Source organism: Thrips palmi, unplaced genomic scaffold (assembly GCF_012932325.1).
Source record: "Thrips palmi isolate BJ-2018 unplaced genomic scaffold, TpBJ-2018v1 HiC_scaffold_2, whole genome shotgun sequence".
Taxonomy (NCBI): Eukaryota; Metazoa; Arthropoda; class Insecta; order Thysanoptera; family Thripidae; genus Thrips; species Thrips palmi.
Genome location: NW_023144629.1, coordinates 5039006 through 5060653, shown reverse-complemented (window position 1 = coordinate 5060653; position 21648 = coordinate 5039006). Strand labels below are relative to the sequence as shown.

The window sequence follows — 21648 nt, the reverse complement described above, 5'->3', positions numbered from 1 at the left end:
CTTTTGCAACTTCTGGAAGGCAGTGCCTCGCGGTGCTTCCGGGGCGCTAATAGGGCACGGCACGACTCGCGGCGGCTTTGTGTGTTCGGGGTGGTTCGGGGGACGGGCCCGGCGGCGAAGAAAACGGACCGGCTACGGGGACCGACCGGGATTCGAACCCGGGACCGGTCCAGTTTTCCCCCTCTTATTTTCTCGTTTTCGCCGCTTCGCCACCCGGTTTGTGGGAGTGTTGAAAGTGGCGCCGCGCCTCGCGTTTGACACGCGGCGTGACTCGTGCCGCCACTGTAACAAGAGAACACGCCGCCCTCCCCCACCCCCTGGGCCCGCCCCTCCGCTTATCACCTGGCAAACACACCGCACCACACTCACACTCGTCGCCACCTGGATGGTCTCTGTGTGTATTTTTAGCCTCGCGTGCGTATTATTAGCTCGCGCGGTCGCAGGGCGGAAGGGAAGGCCCACAGTGGGCCAGAGGACCGGCGGAGGCGGTCGAAATCCCGGACGCGTTTTGAGCTCCGGAATCGCCAAACAGGACTCGAATCGAGCGTGTGACCCCACCAATGGATTCCTCGTTCGGAGAGCAATCCATTGGTGGGGTCATACGTTCGGTTGGAGCTCGAAACGCGTCCGGGATTTTGACCGCCTCCGCCGGTCTTCTGGTTCCACTGTGCGCCTTGTGCACCGAAAACCTCCCTCCGCGTTCCCGTAGGTGGTGGGCGTAACTATTGCAACCAGCGCGCGCAGCGGCAAGATACATTTCACACTGTCTGAAGTCGTTTTCTCTCTTCGACCACACCCCGACCACTTTTGACCGGTAGTGGCGCGGCGGAGCGTGCTCGCAGAACACACCCCTCGGCGTCCGGGCTGGCGGTGCTGGCGGCCTGCGGGGCTCGCGGGGCTCGCGGGGCCGGTGACGTCATAGTTCGCGTGCGGGCCGTGCGGCCGGACTGGAGGCTGACCCCTGGAATAGCCGTGGAGTGGAAGGGGAGGGGGTGCAGGGCCGGAGGTGCCCGGAGGTACCGGGGGGCCTCGGGTTAGGTAATAGTGGCCGAGGCTGGCCGGCGAGGCAGGCAAGGCGTTAGGCGATCAATGCCGTGCAAGGCAAAGCAAGCCGTGCCAAGGCAGGCCGGCCGCAGAGGCCGCCGTGCCACGGTCCCTTTTAGATGATGACGACGAAAACGGGGCGGGAGGCGGAGTCGAACCCGCTCCTCCTCGCCTCCCTTCGGGCCCTTCGGCTGGAAGGGCTTATTTAGCGCCGTGCTGTGTTGACCTACGCCCCTCCGGGTGGAGGGGGGAGGCTTTTGATCCCCGCAAACCAGCCCGACTCACCGATTGCAGGTAGTCATGATACTGTCGGTGGAGGGAGAGAGGTCAGTTTTCACAGCGGGGTTGGAAAAATCGTGATCTTTTATTTTCAGGTATAAATTACATTATAATAATATCTTAGGTACAATGGCAATCGGCATGCACTGCACAACGTGGACGGAAACTGCAGAGAATGCTTCTACGTCAGACTGACGTGGAATCGCATTATTCAGTCGCACTCAACCTCTCAAACAAACAAACAAAACAAGACACACAAATAGTACAACGTTCTTGGAGCGATCGCGAGCAATCCAGGCACAGGAAACTGGATTGCCTATCCACACCAGCCGCAAAACGGGACACCTCGCACACACACGCACTCACACACACACTTACAGTCTATCAAACAACAGACGCGTAAAAAATATAATTAACATTAACATCTAAAAAAAAATCACAGAGAGCTGTTGGAGTTTCTTGTTGAGCCTCCCCAACACCACCCCACTTCACCCACGCGTGGCCGCGGCTCCCACACGAAGCCGCAATTCTCCCCCTCCCCCCTCCCCGGCCAGGCGGGTCGCGAATAAATCTGCCGCCTCGGCCGCATCTACTTAATTGCTACTGTCTCGTTATCTCAAGACGGCATCTCAGGGCCAGCGGCGTGGCGTGGCGTGGCGGCGAGGCGAGGGGTGGCGGCTATTTTAGCCGCGCCTCGACCACACCAAGGAGAGGCAGGCAACGACCGCCAGTGCGGACGCGGACACGCCGGGGAGGCCTGCAACAACGAGGTTCGGGTTGGAGGGATTAGGAGCGAGGGGCAGACTCATTCCGAGAGTCGTCGCTCCGTCTCTCTCGCACCCATACGGGACGCCTCACGAGTGCGAGAGAGACAGCGCGACGAAAACGACTCTCGGAATGAGTCTCTGGGGTGGGACTCCAAAGAAGTGGACGCTGGATGAGTGAGGCGTACCTGCGGCGCCCGAGCACGTCTTGTCGTTGTCGTTGTTGAACCCGAACAGGCACTTGCACACCCCGTTACGGCACTCGCTGCGCTCGGGGAAGTCCGGCAGGTAGCACTCGGAGCTCGAGGAGCAGCGCTGGCCCAGGCCTGGCGGGGGCATGGCGCCAAAGCGCGGCAAAGTCAAGAGGACTGTTTGTTTTGGTGCGACATTCCTTTTCGGATATATGACGTACCTCTTTTGCGCTGACAGCGGTCGCCCTTGAAGTGCTGGTCCTCGGCGCAGCGGCAGGCGCCGTCCGTGCAGCCCGTGTTGAGCAGCGCGCACTGCGCCGACTCGGTGCAGGTCCCGTTCACGGTGGTCACCTCTGCGAAAAGAAAATATTGTCAACAGGTTTACAAAAAAGGCAATTTGAAAAAAAATTGAAGGATGATGTTGTTATGAAAAGTCCTGGCACCTTCAAGACACGCGTCGCCGGCCTCGGCTGAGACGTAGTCGCTCGGACAGGCGCACTTGGACTCGACGCACTGGGACCCCTTGGCGGCACACTGGGAGTCCGACGTGCAGGGCCCGCCCACGCCTGTGCGTCGGAAAACGAATTAGAACCAGAGGCCTGCATGTCCGGAAAGCCCCACAGTGGGCCAGAAGACCGGTGGAGGCGGTCAAAACCCCGGACGGGTTTTGAGCTCGCTGAATGGGACTCGAATGGAACGTGTGACCCCACCAATGGATTGCTCTCCGAGCGAGGAGTCCACTGGTGGGGTCACACGTTCGGTTCGAGGCCTGTTTAGCGACTCTGGAGCTCAAAACGCGTCTGGAGTTTCGGCCGGCGGCGGCGGTCTTCCGGCGCACTGGCAGTCCGTCGGCGCGTACCCGGCTGGCAGCCCTTGCCGCTGGCGTCCGGGATGAAGCCGGCGAGGCAGGCGCACGCGCCCTGGCGGCACGCCGTGTGCTCCGTGACGCAGTCCTCGTCCTGCTGGCACTCCGCGCCCACGCCCTCCGCGTCCACGCGGCACGACGCGCCGTCCGCCGCCGCGTGGAAGCCGGACGCGCAGCCGCACACCGAGGCGCCGCCGTCGCCCGTCACCTCGCCGTCGGCGTTGGTCCAGCCGCACACGCCGCCGCTGCCCAGCCCCGCGCAGTCCTCGGACGCCACGCACTGCTCGCCCACCACTGCCAAACGAACAACAACAACAAAACGCGCGTCAGTTTGAAAACAACAAGTTGGCGGGCTCGTTCTGGAGGAGCGCCCGCCAGACGCAGGGTAGGCAACCCACGCGGCTGCGCGCTGCCGAGTGCGGCGGGACGGCCCGCCTCGCAGGCGCTCCGTCGCTCTGTCTCTGTCGCACTCGCGGGGCGGTCCGGGCGGCTGCGAGAGAGAGAGAGACCCAACCCTGTTAGCCTCACCTCGAGACACCCAGCAGTACTGCTGCTCCGCCAGCCAGTGGGTGCCGCTGGCACACTTGCAGCGCTTGGAGACGCACGAGGCCCCCGGGCCGAAGTAGCCGCACTGCTCGTCGTGGAGGCAGCTCCAGTCCAGCGCGCGCGACACTGCGAACAACAGGCACACGTCAAGTCGCTGACTCTCGGAATCAGTCTGCAGGACTGAAAGTTCAACAAAGATGCAGGGCGTTACTTTTGCGGCAGATCCTCATGTCCATGCTGGCGATGTAGCCGCCCTTGCAGGAGCACACCTTGGTGTCCCCCACGGCCCGGCACACGGCGTTCTTCATGGTGCAGTCCGCGTCCTGGGCACACGTCTGCAGCACCTCTGCGCGCCAAAAAAAAATAGTCAGTAAAAGCCAGCCAATATAAATTGAAGAAAGTAATTGATTGAAGATCTGAGCTGACTGCTTACCGGGGTGGCACGCAGCCTCGCCCTCCAGCTTGAAGTAGCCCCGCTGGCAGACGCAGGCGCCGCTCTCGCAGTCGCTGTGCGCGCCGCAGTCCGCCGCGGTGGTGCAAGGCCGCGTCCGCTGCAACGGCTGCAAAGGGCCGAGAGAATGGCGAAGTGAACGAACCGAACGCGCTCAGGCCGACTCCAGCGCTCTCGACTAGCAAAGGGAATGCGCCTACCTCGCAGTGTGTGGTGGACGGCGACCTTCGGGTCGTCCTTCGGGGCCGTCTTGTCGCCGAACAGCGCATGCCACGCGACGCCAGGCAGGACGTCCTCCACGTCGTCGGCCTCGCCGACTTCGAGACGGACTAGAACACGCACAGCGTTAGTCTGCGCGAGCTGGGTGAGGCATCGGGTTTGGTCCGCAGCGGTGCGTGTACCTGTGGCGGGCGCGGCGGCCGGCGCGCACTTCTTGTGTCCTTGTCGTACTTGTAGCCCGCCTCGCAACGGCAGCGCCTGTTGGTGCACGCCGAGAACTCGTACTGGCAGTCCTGGACGATACCGCACTCTTGCCCGTACGCTGCAATCACAACGCCGTCGAGGACTCTGTCTTTTCAAAAACGTCAAAATAATGTTCCATTTTCGATTTTCGGTTTCACTTTACCTGTGCTGATTCTGCGGCAGGACGAGTACTCGCGCTGGTAGAAGCCGTCCGCGCACGCGCACACCTTGTCCTTGCACGCCACCGACTCGCTGTCGTGGTTCGCGTAGCAGTTCTCCGAGCGCTTGCACGACGCTCCTAGACCTGCGCGCCGACAACAAAACTTCTCTTAGAAAGTCCCTCTCTTACTGTTGTTTTTTTTTTTTTTTTTTTTTCAATTTGAACATCGCCCAGGGGATGCGGCGCCGCTCTGGCGCTCGTTTAGTGCCGCCACCGTACAAGGGCCGACGACGGCGACGTGCTTGGCGGGGAGGAGGCGGTGCGTGACCGCGGCCGGGGAGGAGGAGGAGGAGAAGGAGGAGAAGAAGAAGGAGAAGAAGAAGGAGGAGAAGAAGAAGGAGAGGGAGAAGAAGGAGGTGGAGGAGAAGAAGAAGGAGAAGGAGGGCACGAGGCGCGTGAGATGGAGGCGTTTCGCGACGCGTGGCGCCTGACCCGAGCCTGACCGCGCTGCAGTGGCCGAGGCAGAGGCAGTACAAGGGGGTACAGGGAGGGGGGCGTAGCCCGGCCTAGCCACTGGCGAGGGGCCTTGGGCCTTGGCGTCGGCGGACTCGGCGCTCTGGGCGGTCTGGCCCGACCGGACTCCACTCTGGATCGATGACCACCGCGGTGCTCATTACAGTGCCACGTGCCCGCCGAGTGAAAAGGGGGAGGGGGGACAGGCTTTTCGCGCTTGTTCATAGTCAGTTTACCGCTGACTAATCATTCAGAGGGAGGAAACAGACTTTACTCGGAGACGTCTGCTGCACTGTGCAGTGCGGTGCACACGTGGGAGATTATGTCTGCCTAATCTGGTGCCGCAGGCTGATTCCCGGGGTCCTTCCGTCGCTCTGTCTCTCTCGCACCGCCCTGGGCGCCCTGGGAGTGCGAGAGAGACAGAGGTTCACGCACCTGCGCTGCGCCAGCACTGTCCCTGCAGGTAGTGGTAGCCCTGGGCGCACTGGCACACGTTGGCGGCCGGGGCGGCCGGCTCCAGCACCGACGTGATGACCTCCGCGGCGGAGCAGGAGCCGCCGACGAGCAGCCGCGACACGCACTGCACCGCGTCGCTGCAGGCCGCGCCCCACTCGCCCGCGCCTGCAACGAGAGCAGCAACGTCAACAAGAGCAAGACGACGATGACGGCGTGGGCAACACAGTGGGTCAGAAGACGGGCGCCGGCGGCGAAAACTCTAGACGCGTTTTGAGCTCCAGAGTCGCTAAGCAGGGCTCGAACCCAGCGTGTGACCCCACCAATGGATTCGTCGTTCGGAGAGCAATCCATTGGTGGGGTCACACGCTCGTTTCGAGTCCCACTTAGCGACTCTGGAGCCCCAAACGCGTCCGTGATTTCTGGCCCACTGTGCGGCGGCACTGCACGCGCCACTCCACTCACCTGGCAGGCAGCGGGTTAGGTCGCTCGTCATGACCTGGCCGCGCGGGCAGGAGCAGGCCCCGGCGTCGCACACGGCCCCCGCAGTGTCGCAGTCGTCCACGGACGTGCAGGGCAGCTGGATGGACGAGCCTGCGTGCGTCAGCGTGCGTCAGCGACAATGTAAAACCAACCACCAAAAAAAGGACTAGACGCCGCAACATTCAAGTGTGCAGGTGTGCAGTCCGGTCCGCCGCCTTGCGGAGGGTCAGTGCCCTTATCTGCGTTTCGCGTGCTAATCTGCTGCAGGTGTCTGGGGTGTCTGCCCAGGTGCAGTCCAGGTGGCTAATCCACCACTCCACCGTTAGCGACCGCTAATCGCTCGCCGGTTCCGTCAATGGAACCGCAGACCCGGATACCGAGGTGCGGCCGAAATGAAGTCCTCTGCGTAAGGCCGCGCTGGCTACGTCATCGGAAGCCAGATTGAGGCATGTCTGCAGGTGCTCTCGCCGGGGTCGCACGTCAGCCCTGCGTCAGCCCCGCGAGGAACGTCCGGAGGGTGCGGCGGATACCCGACACGGCTGGGCAATCACTGTCGCGTCAGATAAGGACTGCGACCCTAACCCTAACATCGTGTGGCACTTTGTCTATTCCGGAGGCAAGCACTCACCAGGCTGAGGTTCGACTCCCAAAAATCCTACACCATTTTTACACTGCCACTTAGGTGCAAACCAGTCTCATCACCACTTGTCGATCATCTGAAGTGGTGGCTCAGGCTGTAGAGACGCCGGTACCGGAAACCGGGGTCAGCGGATCGGATCTCAATATGACATAGCATTTTTGGTCTGGCCCGGTCTGCGGTTCAATCCTGTCGCAAACCTCACTTCCGTGTTTCGAGCTCAAGAGTCGCTGAATGGAACTCGGAGCGAACGTGTGACCCCACCAATGGATTGCTCTCGGAAAGAGGAATCCATTGGTGGGGTCACACGCCCGGTTCGAGTCCTGTTTAGCGGCTCTGGGGCCGGCCCACTGTGCGCTGGCGGCGGCTGTCGGCGTTGGACTCACCCTGCTGGACGGAGGGCCTCGCGGTGAGCACCAGGACCACGGCGGTGGCGGCCAGGACGGCGCCGTGCGTCGTGAGTCGCGCCATGGCGGAGAGTGAGTGTCAGGCGGCGTCGCGGCGCTCTGCGTTCTGCGCTCTGCGCGCCGCGACACTGTGCGCACACACTCGAGCGTTATCACCGCGGAGGCGCGATTCAGGCGTGCTCTCTGACGACCAGACAATCGGTCAAGAAAGTAGTCAGGTGTGGGCGCGCTGTACCCCATTGAGCAACTCGCAGCAACATTTATCGGGGGGTCGGGGTTCTTTCAAGAATCACGAGTCTCTAGCCGTCACGGCGGACAAAATGTTTAAAAAATATCTTTATTTCTTTTTATCTACACAGTGTCCCTGTCATTAATAAATTAGCTTACAATAAATACGAAAAATAAATTACGGCAATAAATAAATAGTCAGTCCTGGTTAGTGCTTGCTGCCCACCACCTTCCTCTTGGCCTTCTTGGGCGGGCTGGGCGGGCTGGGCGCGCTGCATCTGGAATAGACAAAGTGTCACACGGTTAGGGTTAGGGTCCCGGGCCTTATCTGTCGCCACAGTGATTGCCGAGGCGTGTGGGGCCTTTTTTTACCTGCTGTCGTTGGCGGTCTCGGCGCCGGCCCCGCAAGGCGCGTCTCTCTGCAGCGCGCCCGCCGTCCGGGACACGGCCTCCTCCACGCGCGCCGCCAGGGCGTTGAGCGCGCGGCTGCGGGCTGAGCCTGCGACAGAAATGGGGGTATGAAGCCGATAGCCGAGTGGTTCTAGGGGGCGGAAACCACGCGGAGTGACCCGGGTTCGTATCCCCACTAAAATTTTTTTTTCCTTTTCCCCCTCTTTTTTTAAAAAAACATTTTTGATTGTTCGTTTACCTCCTCGGGCCGTCCGGCTGCTGTCGCTCTGCGCCGACGAGTCCTCCATGGACACGTCGTCGTTGGCGTCCTCCTCGTCCTGGCTATCGTGGTGGTCCGGCTTCATGGGGGGCTTGGGCTTGTCCATGTCGCCGTCCATGTTCATGTCCATCTCCACCTCCATGAGGCTGCTCACCATGGACAGGATGTCCTCCAGCTTGGGGATGAACAGCATGACCAGCAGCAGCGAGATGACCTTGAGCACGCCCTTGATGACGATGACCTGGCGACACGCGCATGTAGAGAGTGGGCCTGCGGGGCGGTCAAGGTGGCGGTGGAGGATGGGCTCACCTTGAGGAGGATCTTGAGGGCGGTGTGGAAGTCGGGCAGCGGCAGCTGCGACAGCAGGCTCCAGAGCCCGGCGCCGAGGCCCTCCAGGAAGGGGACGGGGGTGGTGGTGGTGGTGACGGTGGCGGAGCCGTAGGGGGTCGGCGGCGGCCCGTACTGGGGGGCAGGGGGGCCGTACTGGGGGCTAGGGGGCCGTACTGCGGTGTGGGGGCTGGGGGGCCGTACTGGGGGGCGGGAGGGCCGTACTGTGGCTGGGAGGACGGGGGGCCGTACTGGGGGGTGGGGGCGGGCGCGCCGTACTGCGGCTGGGGGCTGGGGGCGGGCGGCCCGTACTGGGGCTGCGGCGTGGATGGCGCGTACTGCGGCTGGGGGTTGGGGTACGGCCCCTGCGCTTGGGCTGCCACTACCCCGCTACCAGCTCCTAAAAACAACAAACATTTCGTATAAAAAATTTCAAGTTAGTTTTACACTCACGACTGTGAAGTAGCAGCGCTAGGACGTACCGCTGCCGCCGACCCCCTGCACGGCGTGGGACTCCATGAAGGCGTCCAGGTACGAGTCCTTGGCGCGGCTGGCGGCGTCGTCCGCCGCCACGCTCCACGCCAGTGTCAGCAGCAGCAGCATGGCGGTGTCCAGTCTGCAGGAGAAAACATAACTTTTTATGCTTATTTTCTTTGATTTTAGTAGTGTTTTCTGTTTACAAACATTTGAAATGAGAGCATTTTTTTCTGACGCCGCCTGACCGATTGGCGGTCGGTTCCATGTTGTGCTGCTCGTGTCGGTGGAATGTGCGATGTGCGACGGCGGCAACCCTTTCCCACCGAATACCTGAACTAGTTCCAGGTACTTTCCCGGCCAGGCGCCTCCTAGTGCCGGGGCGTGGCGGGGCGGGGCGGGGCGGGGCGGGGCGCGGCCACTAGGTGTGGCGGTCGTTTTGAATGCAAGGTGCGGCATGCGCGGCACGGCGCGGCCCGTCGCGGTCAAGCTCCAAGCCTGGCCGCGTGGCGCGGTGCCATCGCGGGGAGGACTTTCCTCCAGCATGAAATTCAATGAGCAGCTCGCCGTGTGTTTCCCTGGCGTCCTCCTCCTCGTCGTGCTCCTCGTGGTGGTCAGTTTAGACCACAATTGGTTCACTTTCGGCTCGCTTTCTGCCTTTCAGCGCGCGCCGAAAGTCGGTCAGGGGCTCTGCCGGTGGAGGCCTCCGGTGCTGCACGCCCTGCCGCTTCCTCCGGTTGCCTCCGGTTGCCTCCGGTTGCCTCCGGTTGCCTCCGGTGCGGAGCGAGAATAGATGGTGCAGCGCACGTCAAGATGAGAAATTGGACCGTCCGGCCCACCGACCGACTTAACCGACTTGGGCCACACCCTGCCCCTGCGCAGCCCGTGCGCTGCCCGCCTCCCGGAAGGCCCTGCTGGTGCCGGCCTCCGCCGCGAGCGCGCTCTGGCGGTGATGGGCTCCACGCCGACCCCGGCGAGGCCCGAGCTAACCGAGATCGACGTGCGGGGTGGCAGGGCTGGTGGCGCCTACCCCCTGCGATCATTCCGCGGGGACGCGGCACTGCATCAAACCCAAGCCTTTCTTTGCATAAACTAAAATGCCACCCCTCTCACTGGCCACAGTGGCCGAGGCCGTAGAGGCTACCTACTCCCCTCCCCGAGAACTGGCGTTCGCGTCCTCAGTTCCACACTTTCTTCTTCAATTTTTCAGGACTTTCTTTTTCCGTGGACTGCCCTACCCTGACCATCTTCGCCGTGGGTACAGAAAGGCCTGCCGGACACGGAGCGCACTACACGCGTCTTTTGGCAGCGGTGCGCGGCGGGGGGGGGGGGCGCTCTGTCCTGTGTGCGCCAGTGACCCGCGCGGCGCGGCGCCCCGGCCGTGCACGGCATGCTAATGCGCACGGAGTGCCCGGAGAACGACCGGCGGCGCCGACGGCGGCCGACGGCCAGAGACGTCAGTCTTCGCGCTTCACGGCGGCAAACGCGGCCAACGCGCGACGGCGCGTCGCTTCGCCCGCCGCCACAGAGTGTCCGTCAGTGACGGGGACGCGTCCGGTTCCGGTTCCGGCACCCCGTCAGGCCGGGCCCTCGCGGGCATTTAGGTTTCCGGCACGCCCGGCACCCTTGTCCAGAGCTCCAGCACCGGTCTCAGTCGGATTTCCGGTTTCCGGTGCAGTTCCGGTTCAGCTGGCTGCACGCTGCGCGCGGCAAAGGACCCGCGGCCGCGCGAAGCGCCACGGAGCGCCTGCGGAAGTCGGGGTAGGCAACCCCACGACGCGCAAGCGTAACGGGGCGGCCCCGCCCGCGGCCCGCAGGCGGCGGCACCAATACGTTCCCAATCACTTTTGCCTGTCAATTCCACTCTCTTTTCTCGCTCCACCCAACGCCATTCGCCGTGCGCTCTCGAACATCGATCTTTAAAAAAAATACAACAAAAAATGGTGGAACATCAAGTGCTCTGATTGGCTGTCCTCGCTGACCATCGCTCACCTGTTCCTCCGTCGGCGTGGTCGCGATGTGGGCAGTGCTGCAGGCAGTGCGTCCTGGGCTCTCTCGGATCCTGGGCACCGTGTCCTGCGTGTCCTGGGGGAGCGGCTCTCGTCGTCCTGGCTTCGTCCTCGCTACTGGACACGGTTTCGGCCACTGCTGCACTGGGTAGCACTGGGTCGCGCCGCCGGACATATGCCCGGTCACCCAGCAGGGCACACACCCACACTCACTCACTCACTCTCACACACACGCACGTATTCGTCCACTCGTCGCGGGGAGGGGACACCCCGGACGACGTCCAGTGGGGACACCGCCCCCCCCCCTCCTCCTCCAACGACCCATAAGTCATCCCAGTGCCAAAACAAACTGGCTGCCAACAATACCCCGTCCCCTCCCACCCCTCCCGCCACCGCGGCACGGACAGACAGACAGACAGACAGACAGACGCGGCACAGAGGTGCCCGTCTCCGTGTCACCATCTCCATTAGTCCGGAGGGAATGCGGCCCGGGGGCTCCCTTAGAAAGACAGGACGAAAAAGGCTAGCGGTGGGGAAGAGGGGGGGGGGGAGAAAGAAAGGCGGAGACGCTCAGGCCGTACGCCGGCGTGCATGTCGGCGTGTATGATGCGTATGGAAACGAACCGCGAAGCGCCAAGCGGCGCGGCCCGCCCCGCCGGCCTGCCTAAACTCGACATGTCGCGGCGGTGGCGGTGGGTGGGCCGGCCTGCGGGTGCGAGGGAGACAGACGGCGCGCACCCGGGACGGTGTTACACGATGATTCACAAGCGCGCCCTCGTTGGAGTGCGCGGCACGCGGCGCGATGCAGCGCGTATGCTGATCGGTGGCGTATCGGTCGGGACAGTTATCGGCGGACAAGGACAAGAACCAAGAACGGAGGGAGAGTCGGCCCCGTCGACGGCAGGCGTCCAAGACCAATTTCCCTCATTTCTTTTCATTGACTGGTTCTCCATGCGGTGCGATCAGCGCCACCCACCATTCACGTAATGATACTTGACTTCCCAAAACTGGGAGGGAAGTGTAGAGTAGAGTCCCCTTAATTTTTCAATTCTTGACAGGTTACTGATTTATGTGCATTTTCGCTTCAAGTGTGCTTCGAATGGGTGTCGTGTCTCGGAAGTAGAGGAAAAATAAAAAGACAAGTACACATTTTCTTGTAGCAACAAATTTAGTTTATTAGTAATCTGTGATTTCTTTTGAAGTTCCATTTTCTGACATCAATTTTACTCTTAGTTACATGTGTCCAGTTACAGCTAGTGAGTATGTTTTAGGTGCAAAACATGAATGCATGACTCCCAACCAAACAAACTGCTTCATTCACACATTCCTTCAATGCTCTGGACTGCCTAATGAAAGCACACTTCACATGACAAGTTGTAACATTCCTATCCAGTAAAATTCTAGCTACTACACAGAAACACATACAACATTTACTACTAATAACAAAGATTTGTTTCGAAGGGCAACAGTAACAAAAAGAAACATACCAACCAATTGTAAATTATAGAAGGGCCATTTACCACAAACATGATACATAGTTGCCTACCCGTGTTCTTGTCATTCCCTCACCCTTCTCTCCAAATCAATTGTTCTCACTTTATGATAAATGGCCCCTTGACGTTTTAAGAATAATAATAATAATAATTATAATAATAATATAATAATAATAACAGCTTGAGCCCAAGCAAATTAAAACCTAACAATTTGGAAAAAGGTGTTACAACTCAGTATGAACCATGCCTACAGCTCCTCCATGTCCTTGTCCTTACCTTGCATCTTGCAAAGGAAACCAAAATAACTCCAACACAAAACATAAAAAAATAGCCTTTGACAGGTACGTAAAAATCACAGAACAAAGCATAATTTGATTTCCATAATTCTTTGTCACCTTGCTCTTTGCTAGGAATGAGACACTCTCCCCACAAACCACACTGAGCTACATCCAATGCAGGCGCAAGGCAGGAATCCAAATGTACACAAAGTGCAAAATCACACAGAAACAAAAAAAGAAAAAGAAAAGTTAATCTCACAATTTAAAAAAACGGATGCTGAACAGGTACTATACCCCATCGGGCTAAAAAAAGTGACAGAATCGGAGGCAGCTGCACAGTAATTTACAGATTTTTATTTTATGGTTCATTCATATGCATAGCTTTAACAAAACACATCGACAAACTTATCAATTACGTCGTAACAAGATAATTGGATCCCCTGCTAGTGGTTAAACAAAAGTTTCCTCAACTTGATCAATTTTTGTAAAATTTTCTTACGTGCTACTTTCTTTGGTAAGCACATGCATTTCATGAGAATGCAGACAGCCATTTCTTTCACCTCACCGGACGTAATAGCCAGCATGGGCATTTTGGGGAGATTAATTTAATGTTACACAAAAGGACAGCAGGATCACAAACTTACTTGTCACAAACGTTTCACTTAAACACAACCTAAGGATCACATCACAAAGGTTAGATTGAACCTTTCACGCCATACTTGTAGTACAATCTTAACTTACATATGGGTACAATCAGGCAATTACAAACCATTTAATGGTATCAAAAATGTTTAAGATGGATTTAATCCATTGAAATCAGACAGGAAAACAAGGAAATTGAAACAACTTTCAGGTTTTATAGTATGCCAGACTAGCACTGGATACAAAACATACACAGCAAAGAGCATTTTCCTTTCTTGATTTTTTGCCTTACAGCAGGTAACAACAATGGTGATGTTGCTCTTCCTTGGAAGGGCAATCAACCCAATGACACTGTCCCTGCCTTGTCACTTCCCAACAATGGGGAGCACGCTTTACATATCACAAACTTTCACCTTACTGTTGGCATTGTTCCGACAAACTCACTATTCCAACATTTCCAAAATGTGGAGAGCAAAATGTGGTAGACTGTAATTCAATTTTGACTGGGAGAAAAAGCAGTTCACTGTGAATTTTCAATGACAGGCGAAAATCACATTCAAACAGTTGAATCTGTCACAAATGCATTCCATGAACATGAAATACAACAAAATACACATTTTCATAAAAAGTTTTGAATACACATAATTTCAAACCATCTAACAACATCAAAGAATGTTTCATCTACACACAGATCTATTTTTTTAAAAAGAAAACAACAAAATTGTTCTTATTGTATATATACCACATGTACAAACATCAAACATACAGACTATTACAAACCATTAATGATCTCTTAAAACATTCAAGTCACATTTAGCTATGTATATGAAAACACATGATTGGACACTACACACCAAAACAAGAAAAAATAAGGAGCAAATAGAAAATGGGTTTGTTGTAAAATTTTATGTTGCTATTCATGGCCAGCAATGCAAATACAAAAGCAACTGTTCCAATGTCACTTCAGCTTTAAAATTTAAGTCAGTAGCCACGATTGTAAATTAACAATCCTAATTGGAATGATGCAAAATTTATTTTTATCCAGATGTATGGAGAAAAACAAACACAAGTTAACTGAAATTTTAAATTTTAAATTATAAAACATGTCCATATATTTGGTATAATTAGATATCCATAAAATTCCGAACTTTTAACATTTGAATGATTTCAATCACTTTAATGATAGACTAATTTATACAAAATAAAATATATATATAAATATTGAAATATGTTTTGAAAGCACACATGTTATGCCAAAATTGTTAACTTGAATCTTGGATTCTCTTCATGGAATATAGCTCTGACATGAATCTGATTGATCAGGCCATGGCTAGCCAAGCGGTATTTTTATGCAAGTAAGTACTGACTTTGAACAATCTTGACACACTTCCGACAAATTTTGCAGAATGACTGAAAACACATTAAACTTGAGTGCTGTGTCAATTTTTCGGTCTGGTACAAAAGGATTGACTTGCACTTCCACCTAGCATTTCTCTAAAACCGAAAAGTTGATTGCCTGGTTTCAAGCTGCTTTTGGCAAGCTGCAGTATTAGGGGAGATAAATATTTCAGGGAAACACCTTATTTTACTCAGATCTATATAGCAGGACACACATATATGACACATGTGCTCAGCAGGTAATTATGCAAAACATCTGGAAATTTATGTTTGCCTACACATACAATGTTAAAGCCTAAAAATGATCAGCTATGCTTGTAAAGGCCCACTTGAATGTTAGCAATTTAAAAGAAACAAACAAAAAACTGCACATTTACATTACTTCTTAAACTAAAATAAACCGGTATAAAAAAACTCACTTTCCTGAGGACAATAATATTTGACTGGGCATGTAAAAAAGAAACTTAAAACATATTTAAAAGGGATGGTTGTTCTTACACATCTACTGACAAACATATACATTAACACAGGCATTCACTCATACATACTTCTTCGCTCACTTACATTCACTGGCAAACATACACAGCACAAACACACACACACACTTTTAGAGGTGCATGAATGCGCAAAATAATCACACATATACTTCAACACATTAAAATTGATAACAAAGTTTCCCATATATTTCCATACTTGACAAGGGTGGGAGGGGCATAGTTCCGCCCCCAAATCACAAGGACGGACATGATTATGGTGTGAGAACACCGCTGCAAGTCCTTTTGATCTAGTTTGAGCGACTTAAATATACAGAGCAATGAAACGTGACAGGGTAGATGTGGCTACAGTCCCAAGTCAAGTCCCATTTTCCAGTTCAATCTGCAATAGATGCCATTTCTGATCCCACTGCTATTTGCAAGCCAGTGCTTCACAGTCTCCAAACCTAGACAATCATGGTGCAAAAATTGGTGATACAAAAATATTTTCTCTGCAATACTATTTTGTTACAAAATGCATAAGTTTCTTTCTATTTTAAAAACAAATCTATGTTTTAAAAGAATGTTGACAACCTGAAGCATTTGCTAAAAACTTCTCAGCCTCAGATCTGTACATAAATATAGTTACCAACCTACCACAAATCTTCCCCTACACACTACTTGACTACTTATTTTGACTGACTTGCACAGCGTTCATTCAAAACACCTCAAGTAGCAAGTGGCAATTGGCACAATCCGACTGAGCATCGCTGCCACTCCTTTTACACTGAGTTGCACATCTAGCTAGGAATTACATGGCATCCATTACAAATCAAACAACCTACATATGAATTCAAAGAAGTAACATTCAGACATTCAACTACAAAAGCTAGTAGGAAAATCCGCAGAATGCTAAATAACACAATTTCACTTGCCCCAATACGCCGGCATCCACACAGACACCGCACATTGTCGCATGTCCCTCAAAATCTGCTCTCCCAAACATGTATTTTACGAATAACTCTTGTACTTGTTCACAGACACATTTCATAAGAATTTTTTTTTGATAGAATTTTCTATTTTTTCTAACACATTAAAGAATTAAAGTAGCACACTGCAGACCAGACAGGGATTGACATAAACACACAAAGCAGAGTAAGACGCTAAGTTGTGGTGAAATAACAAAACAAGCGATGAACAACATTTCGTAATCCTCATCAAAAACTTTGTACTAATAGACACATACACACTAGAAACTGAACTTCCGCCCAATACTCATTCCAGACAGTAGCCTGATGGTTGATAATAAACTGCTTTCACCTTAATTATTGAAATCAAGCAGTCAATTACTTTTTCTTGGACCCATTGAATAAGTGGGGACGAGGAACATGGAAGATAAACCTAATCAAATAATAGGTTTCCAATACTATTTGCAGATCGCAAACTAGATAATTATAATAATAGTATTGAAGTGGCAATACTATTATTGAAAATGAGGTAGATAATGTTTCAAATCTATAACTTATTGTATGTATGTACATTCACAACATTTTTCATCTGAGGACTAAATTGTCGCATATGAGTTCATCAGTTTTCTGAAAGTTTTCAGTTTAGTTACCTAAACTTATTGACATGTATATGCCGTATGTATATATACACACACAAAAGTGCACCCGTTTATTCCACATCAACAATAAGACCCGTAAGCAGGAGGCAATATAAAAGAAAGCCTCAATATAAACAATAAGCTGAATATAACATTGCTCATAGAGCAAGGGAAGAAAAGGAAAGAAAGAGGAGATAGATGAAATAAAACTTCTAGTTCCACCTGAGGTTGATTTTATAGATGTATGCACATAAAACGGTGCCACATGGGGTAAACTAGATTTGTACTGTCAAGTGTCTTCAATGGAAGCATAGATTAACAGGGGAAAAAAAAGAAGAAAACAAGAAACTTAATTGTAAGAAATACATTACTTGCTGATAAACAATGTCGCGTGATGTCATTTCTGATCACTGTAATGTGATATTTATGTAACAACCAATTTTAAGGAGGATAAGTCTTCAGCCAGCACCACACTGGAAAAATGTCCTATACCTATATCCCTGATAAATATTCCTGAGAAGTTTCTTGGGTTAATAAGTCTGAGCAATACACTGGAAAAGCCGTCCGTGGACGGAACACAACCTTGATAGCCTGTCCAAAACTCGATTAGGTTGTAGTTCTAATGTGGACAGGCAGTGAGGACTGTCCGCTACTACCTTTCATAAACTGTACAGTAACACCATTTGGCAGTGATGTATCGCATTCAAACTGAAATTATTGTCAGCCATAATCTAATAAAATTTTGACTTTAACAGCTAACTTTCATTTGGGCTTTTCTGAAGTGAAGCTCAGAATGTGGAAGGATAGGGCTCAATTGAAGACACGATATCCTCAAAAGTATGTAACAACAGTAACATTTGAAATATCATTAACAATTAAATACTACGCAAGAGGACAAACTGCACCTGCTGTACAAAGTTTCAAAAAATGAATGTTCCGACAACATTTAAACTGTCCATCTCATCATGAATAAAAAGATATCAGATCTGAGAAAGAACCAGATTATTTGACTATCTAAAAAGTTGCAAGTGGTTCCTCGTTGTGATGCATCCTAACTAGACCACAACACATTCCAACAGTGCACTGCTCTGCCTATCTCTCTTATCATAAACACTATCTGAAAATAAGGAGCAGAGGCAGTGACCACAGAATGTGCCATGCTGAGGACCCACTGCATTAAGTTACCCGTTTTAAGCAGTGTTTGACTGGCCACTAAGCTGGCGTGCAGTTGGTCAGACAAGGCCCTATCACAGACGCAACTCGTCACCCTGACTGCCCCATTATTGCCCCTCCGACACGCCAGCAGTCGCCCAGTCCACCTTAAGTATTCTCATAAATACTGAATTATGATTTAAAACCTATGCTAGCTCTCCAATTTTCAAAGGAGAGTTGACCCGTATGAATGAGGTAGATCAAACATTTGTGACATACACAAACAATAAAAATACTGGAGATAACAGCAAGATAATTTGAATGGCCCATGTGAGCCAACAAGGTACGTAATGACTGATTGGCATTGTTGCAAAAAATAAAATTACTCCTAAGGGCAACAATGTCTCAACCCCATTGTACTTCATGCTAAGCACTAGGCTCTTAACAGTTCCTCTTCACACCACTTAAGAAAAAAAAAAGTCACCACAACTTAAACGTCTTAAACAAGTTTCATTTTCACTAGGAGCGACAGAAGAGACATACCTATGCGAATGCCAAATTGTAGCGTAATTCGAGAGCAGCTCTGCTTCTCATACCCGTTTTGACAATAAGTGCTATAACACTCACAGACACATTAATTTACAAGACAATAACCTAAAACAATACATCAATAATATAGTAGAGTTAGTACAGAAAATATGCCAAAACATCAATCAGGTGCTACAGACTTAAATTATCTTTCAGTTAGTCATGCAATAACCAAACACCAAAGGTAAAAAACGTAAAAACTAAATCAACAAACTAATTGAAAGGGTAAAGCACTGCAGAAACAAGTGTTAAAAATTAACCAACTTAACAGAAAACAAATATAACCAATGATAAACAGAACCTGAGACATAAGAAAGAAAAAACAGATTTTCAGAAAAAAAAACTTAGTTGATGGAAGAAATAAGATACCCGCATAGAAGAATCATTGGAGAGAAACTGCAATATTTAACATTTTGTGAGTGTCTGCATTCTATCTGTTCACACAGAAATAACAAGCACATCACATTTTACTGTACATAACATCACAAGCATTGCAATCCTCTTTGATATATGGCACACCCTCTTGCCAGGGGGTTTTACATTTGAAGTTGTGGCCCATCCAAAACAACAATCTTAAACTTTTAAAACACAAGACAATTTCGGTTCTGTTTAAAGAAATGGCATTGCAACAATATTTAACAGATACAGAGATATTAAATATAATTTATAACAAGAGCATGTCTTGAAAAGCGCACATGTAATTGCAAAATCATTGAGTCTGTATTCCACCATATCAGATTCTATTTCTCAAAAGTGCTTCACATAAGGGAAAAAAAAAAGATATTGTACGATAACCAGAGTATTGTTACTTAATGTATAAAATTCACAGGTAAATCTGAGGTAGTTGGTTTCTATGGTTCTGCTAAAGTAGATTGTACATTGCAACATAAGTAGTGCTGAACTGTGATGTTGTGTCCTGATAGAATTGTGCAATGATGCACAACATATTTTAAGAGTTCTTAGCAATATAAATACTGCAACCTTAACTTTCACAATGATAGAACACACCTGTGCAACCAAAGTACTTATTTACTAGAGGAAATACGTTGACTAGGAGCAGATAGCAAAATATTTGTGAACTACTAAAACAATTTTTCGCTCTCAAGTATGTTTTGCAATTAAACAAGAAGACATGCAAATTCTAAAGGAAAAAATTAACAGAGAACCAGCACATAAAATAGAGGAAATCTAGCAACTAGGATCGGGTTCACATCAACCTGGGAAAATATCAAAGCTTACAATCACTCGTTAACTCTTCTTGCACAACACAGAAAGTAAAATTTTGAGATGCTTTGCATCTAAAGAAATACAACATTCATTAGACATTTGTGATGTCAAAAGTGACACTATTTACAGTTAGAACTCTTATCCTTACTCTTCACAAAACTCGCGCCGAACCATTGATGCATCCGTTCAATATGTAAAGAAAAAATGGACCGGAGACTTAAAATATCACGACTTCTTTTCTCACTGCCTAATTCTGGGGAGGGTTAAGTTAGACATAAACCTGAATTGAGATTGATTTGGCACAAACTTATTCTTCAGGTGTCATGTTGAACAATGGACCCTTGCAATAACGGAGTTGTTACGGAGCAGTGTGCAATCAAACAGTAAAATGTAACAGCAATTCAGAGAAACACCGGGGGGGCGTTTCTAAAATGACTAGTTTCTTCAAAGAAAGAGTACTGACCATTCCAAACCAATTCTACTTATATAAGCTGTCCCAGACTATTTCCCTGAAGCAGAGATAACGGATGTTCTTGCAAATGGTCCCATCACTGAATGAATGCGATTCATTACCTTATAGCAGAAAAAATTCTAGAATCCACAAGTGCAAAAACCCAGACAATTGAGTAATTGTGACTGATAATTAAGCATCACAGCAAAGAGAAGTAACAATTAACTATGTATCACCAAATGATTTCTATACATATACAGCAGATGATACCTTGTGAGATTTCAGATCCCTGAGATAAGTGATGCAATCGTAAATAAACCACATACAGTGTGATACAGCTGAAGCCACAGGTCAGAATATGAGAAGGCGAAAGTAACTTAAGATAATCCTCAAATGAATCACAGAAGATGAAAGAAAACAAAAATTAACTCTTCAAATCTTGTTAGAACAAGACTTTGGGAAAAACAGTGGGAACTAAAAATGAATCAACAGGAGGTAGTGAATTTAGAGGCTTTGCTATCAACACTTTCATGGATTATTCAATATTGGCAGTATCTGTTGTTGCGGTTTGCAAATCTCTCTCTAAGCCTTGTCTACAAACCCTGCGAGAGAGAGATAGAGAGAGACATGCTAGCCAAAATCTTAAATAAATGGAGCAGTGTTCCTGAGGAATTCTCAGAGACATGGTATTATAATAAACATGTCCATATACAATCAAATATATAAATCTATAGATACTTTTTGTGAACTTTCTTAATATATCTTTCAATATAATAGCTATAATTATGAGGTAATTCTGTCATCCTGATTGAGTTCGGTTTTATCATCTCTCTTTAGAAAAAAAGTAAACAAGAAAACAGGTATATGCCATAACTTAATTATACAATAGTTCTTTGTCCTCAGCACACAAAGCAGCACTAAACCCGTCACATCTCACAGGGAGCAGGTTGCTCCAATATCATATAACAATAATAATAAATTTGTTTACCCGTGATTATACCCGTACAACGTTGGTGTGCACTGAGTGCTAAGGACTTAGAAAAGGTCAGCATGGCAATTAAAATTTAAAGCTGCAGATTGAACGGGTAGAGGGAAGGCGCGAGCAGCAAGCCTCATGGGCTGTGGTTCAGGACTTGAGTTTGCTGATACGCCTTCAGAGTCAGCTCCGTTTTGTGTTCTCGAGCAATATGTCGTCGCACAGTGTTATTTCTTGTGAAGGTTCGAGAGCAGAAAGGACAGGGGACTCGAATTCCTTGATGACGTTGCCGAATGTGAGCTCTGAGATTTGTTTCATACCCGTAAAGCCTCTCACAAAACGGACATTGAAGTTTCTTGCCTGGAAAAATAATGAAAATAATTTAGGGTCCAATTTCTGCA

At 50.7% G+C, this 21648-nt stretch overlaps 2 protein-coding genes and 1 pseudogene across 4 annotated transcripts in view; all 3 read right to left on the bottom strand.

Annotated features, from left to right (window-relative positions):
- Positions 1-1389: 1389 nt before the first annotated feature.
- LOC117647443 (multiple epidermal growth factor-like domains protein 6) lies at positions 1390-7367 on the bottom strand. The gene is given in 16 exon segments (XM_034389188.1): positions 1390-2080; positions 2276-2413; positions 2500-2631; positions 2722-2844; positions 3138-3437; positions 3672-3815; positions 3901-4035; positions 4123-4249; positions 4341-4469; positions 4542-4555; positions 4557-4577; positions 4580-4681; positions 4766-4906; positions 5711-5896; positions 6194-6322; positions 7235-7367. Coding segments are annotated over 16 exon segments (1980 nt in total). The 5' UTR covers positions 7320-7367; the 3' UTR covers positions 1390-2006.
- A 324-nt stretch (positions 7368-7691) lies between these two features.
- LOC117647405 lies at positions 7692-11164 on the bottom strand (annotated as a pseudogene).
- Positions 11165-12108: 944 nt separating this feature from the next.
- Positions 12109-21648, bottom strand: part of LOC117647642 (zinc finger protein chinmo) — a 30659-nt gene continuing 21119 nt past the window's right edge. For all 3 annotated transcript variants that reach the window (XM_034389512.1, XM_034389513.1, XM_034389511.1), the window contains exon 9: positions 12109-21607. In XM_034389512.1, coding sequence (XP_034245403.1) covers positions 21384-21607 — 224 coding nt within the window. In that variant the 3' untranslated portion in view covers positions 12109-21383. The remainder of the gene's footprint in view (positions 21608-21648) is intronic.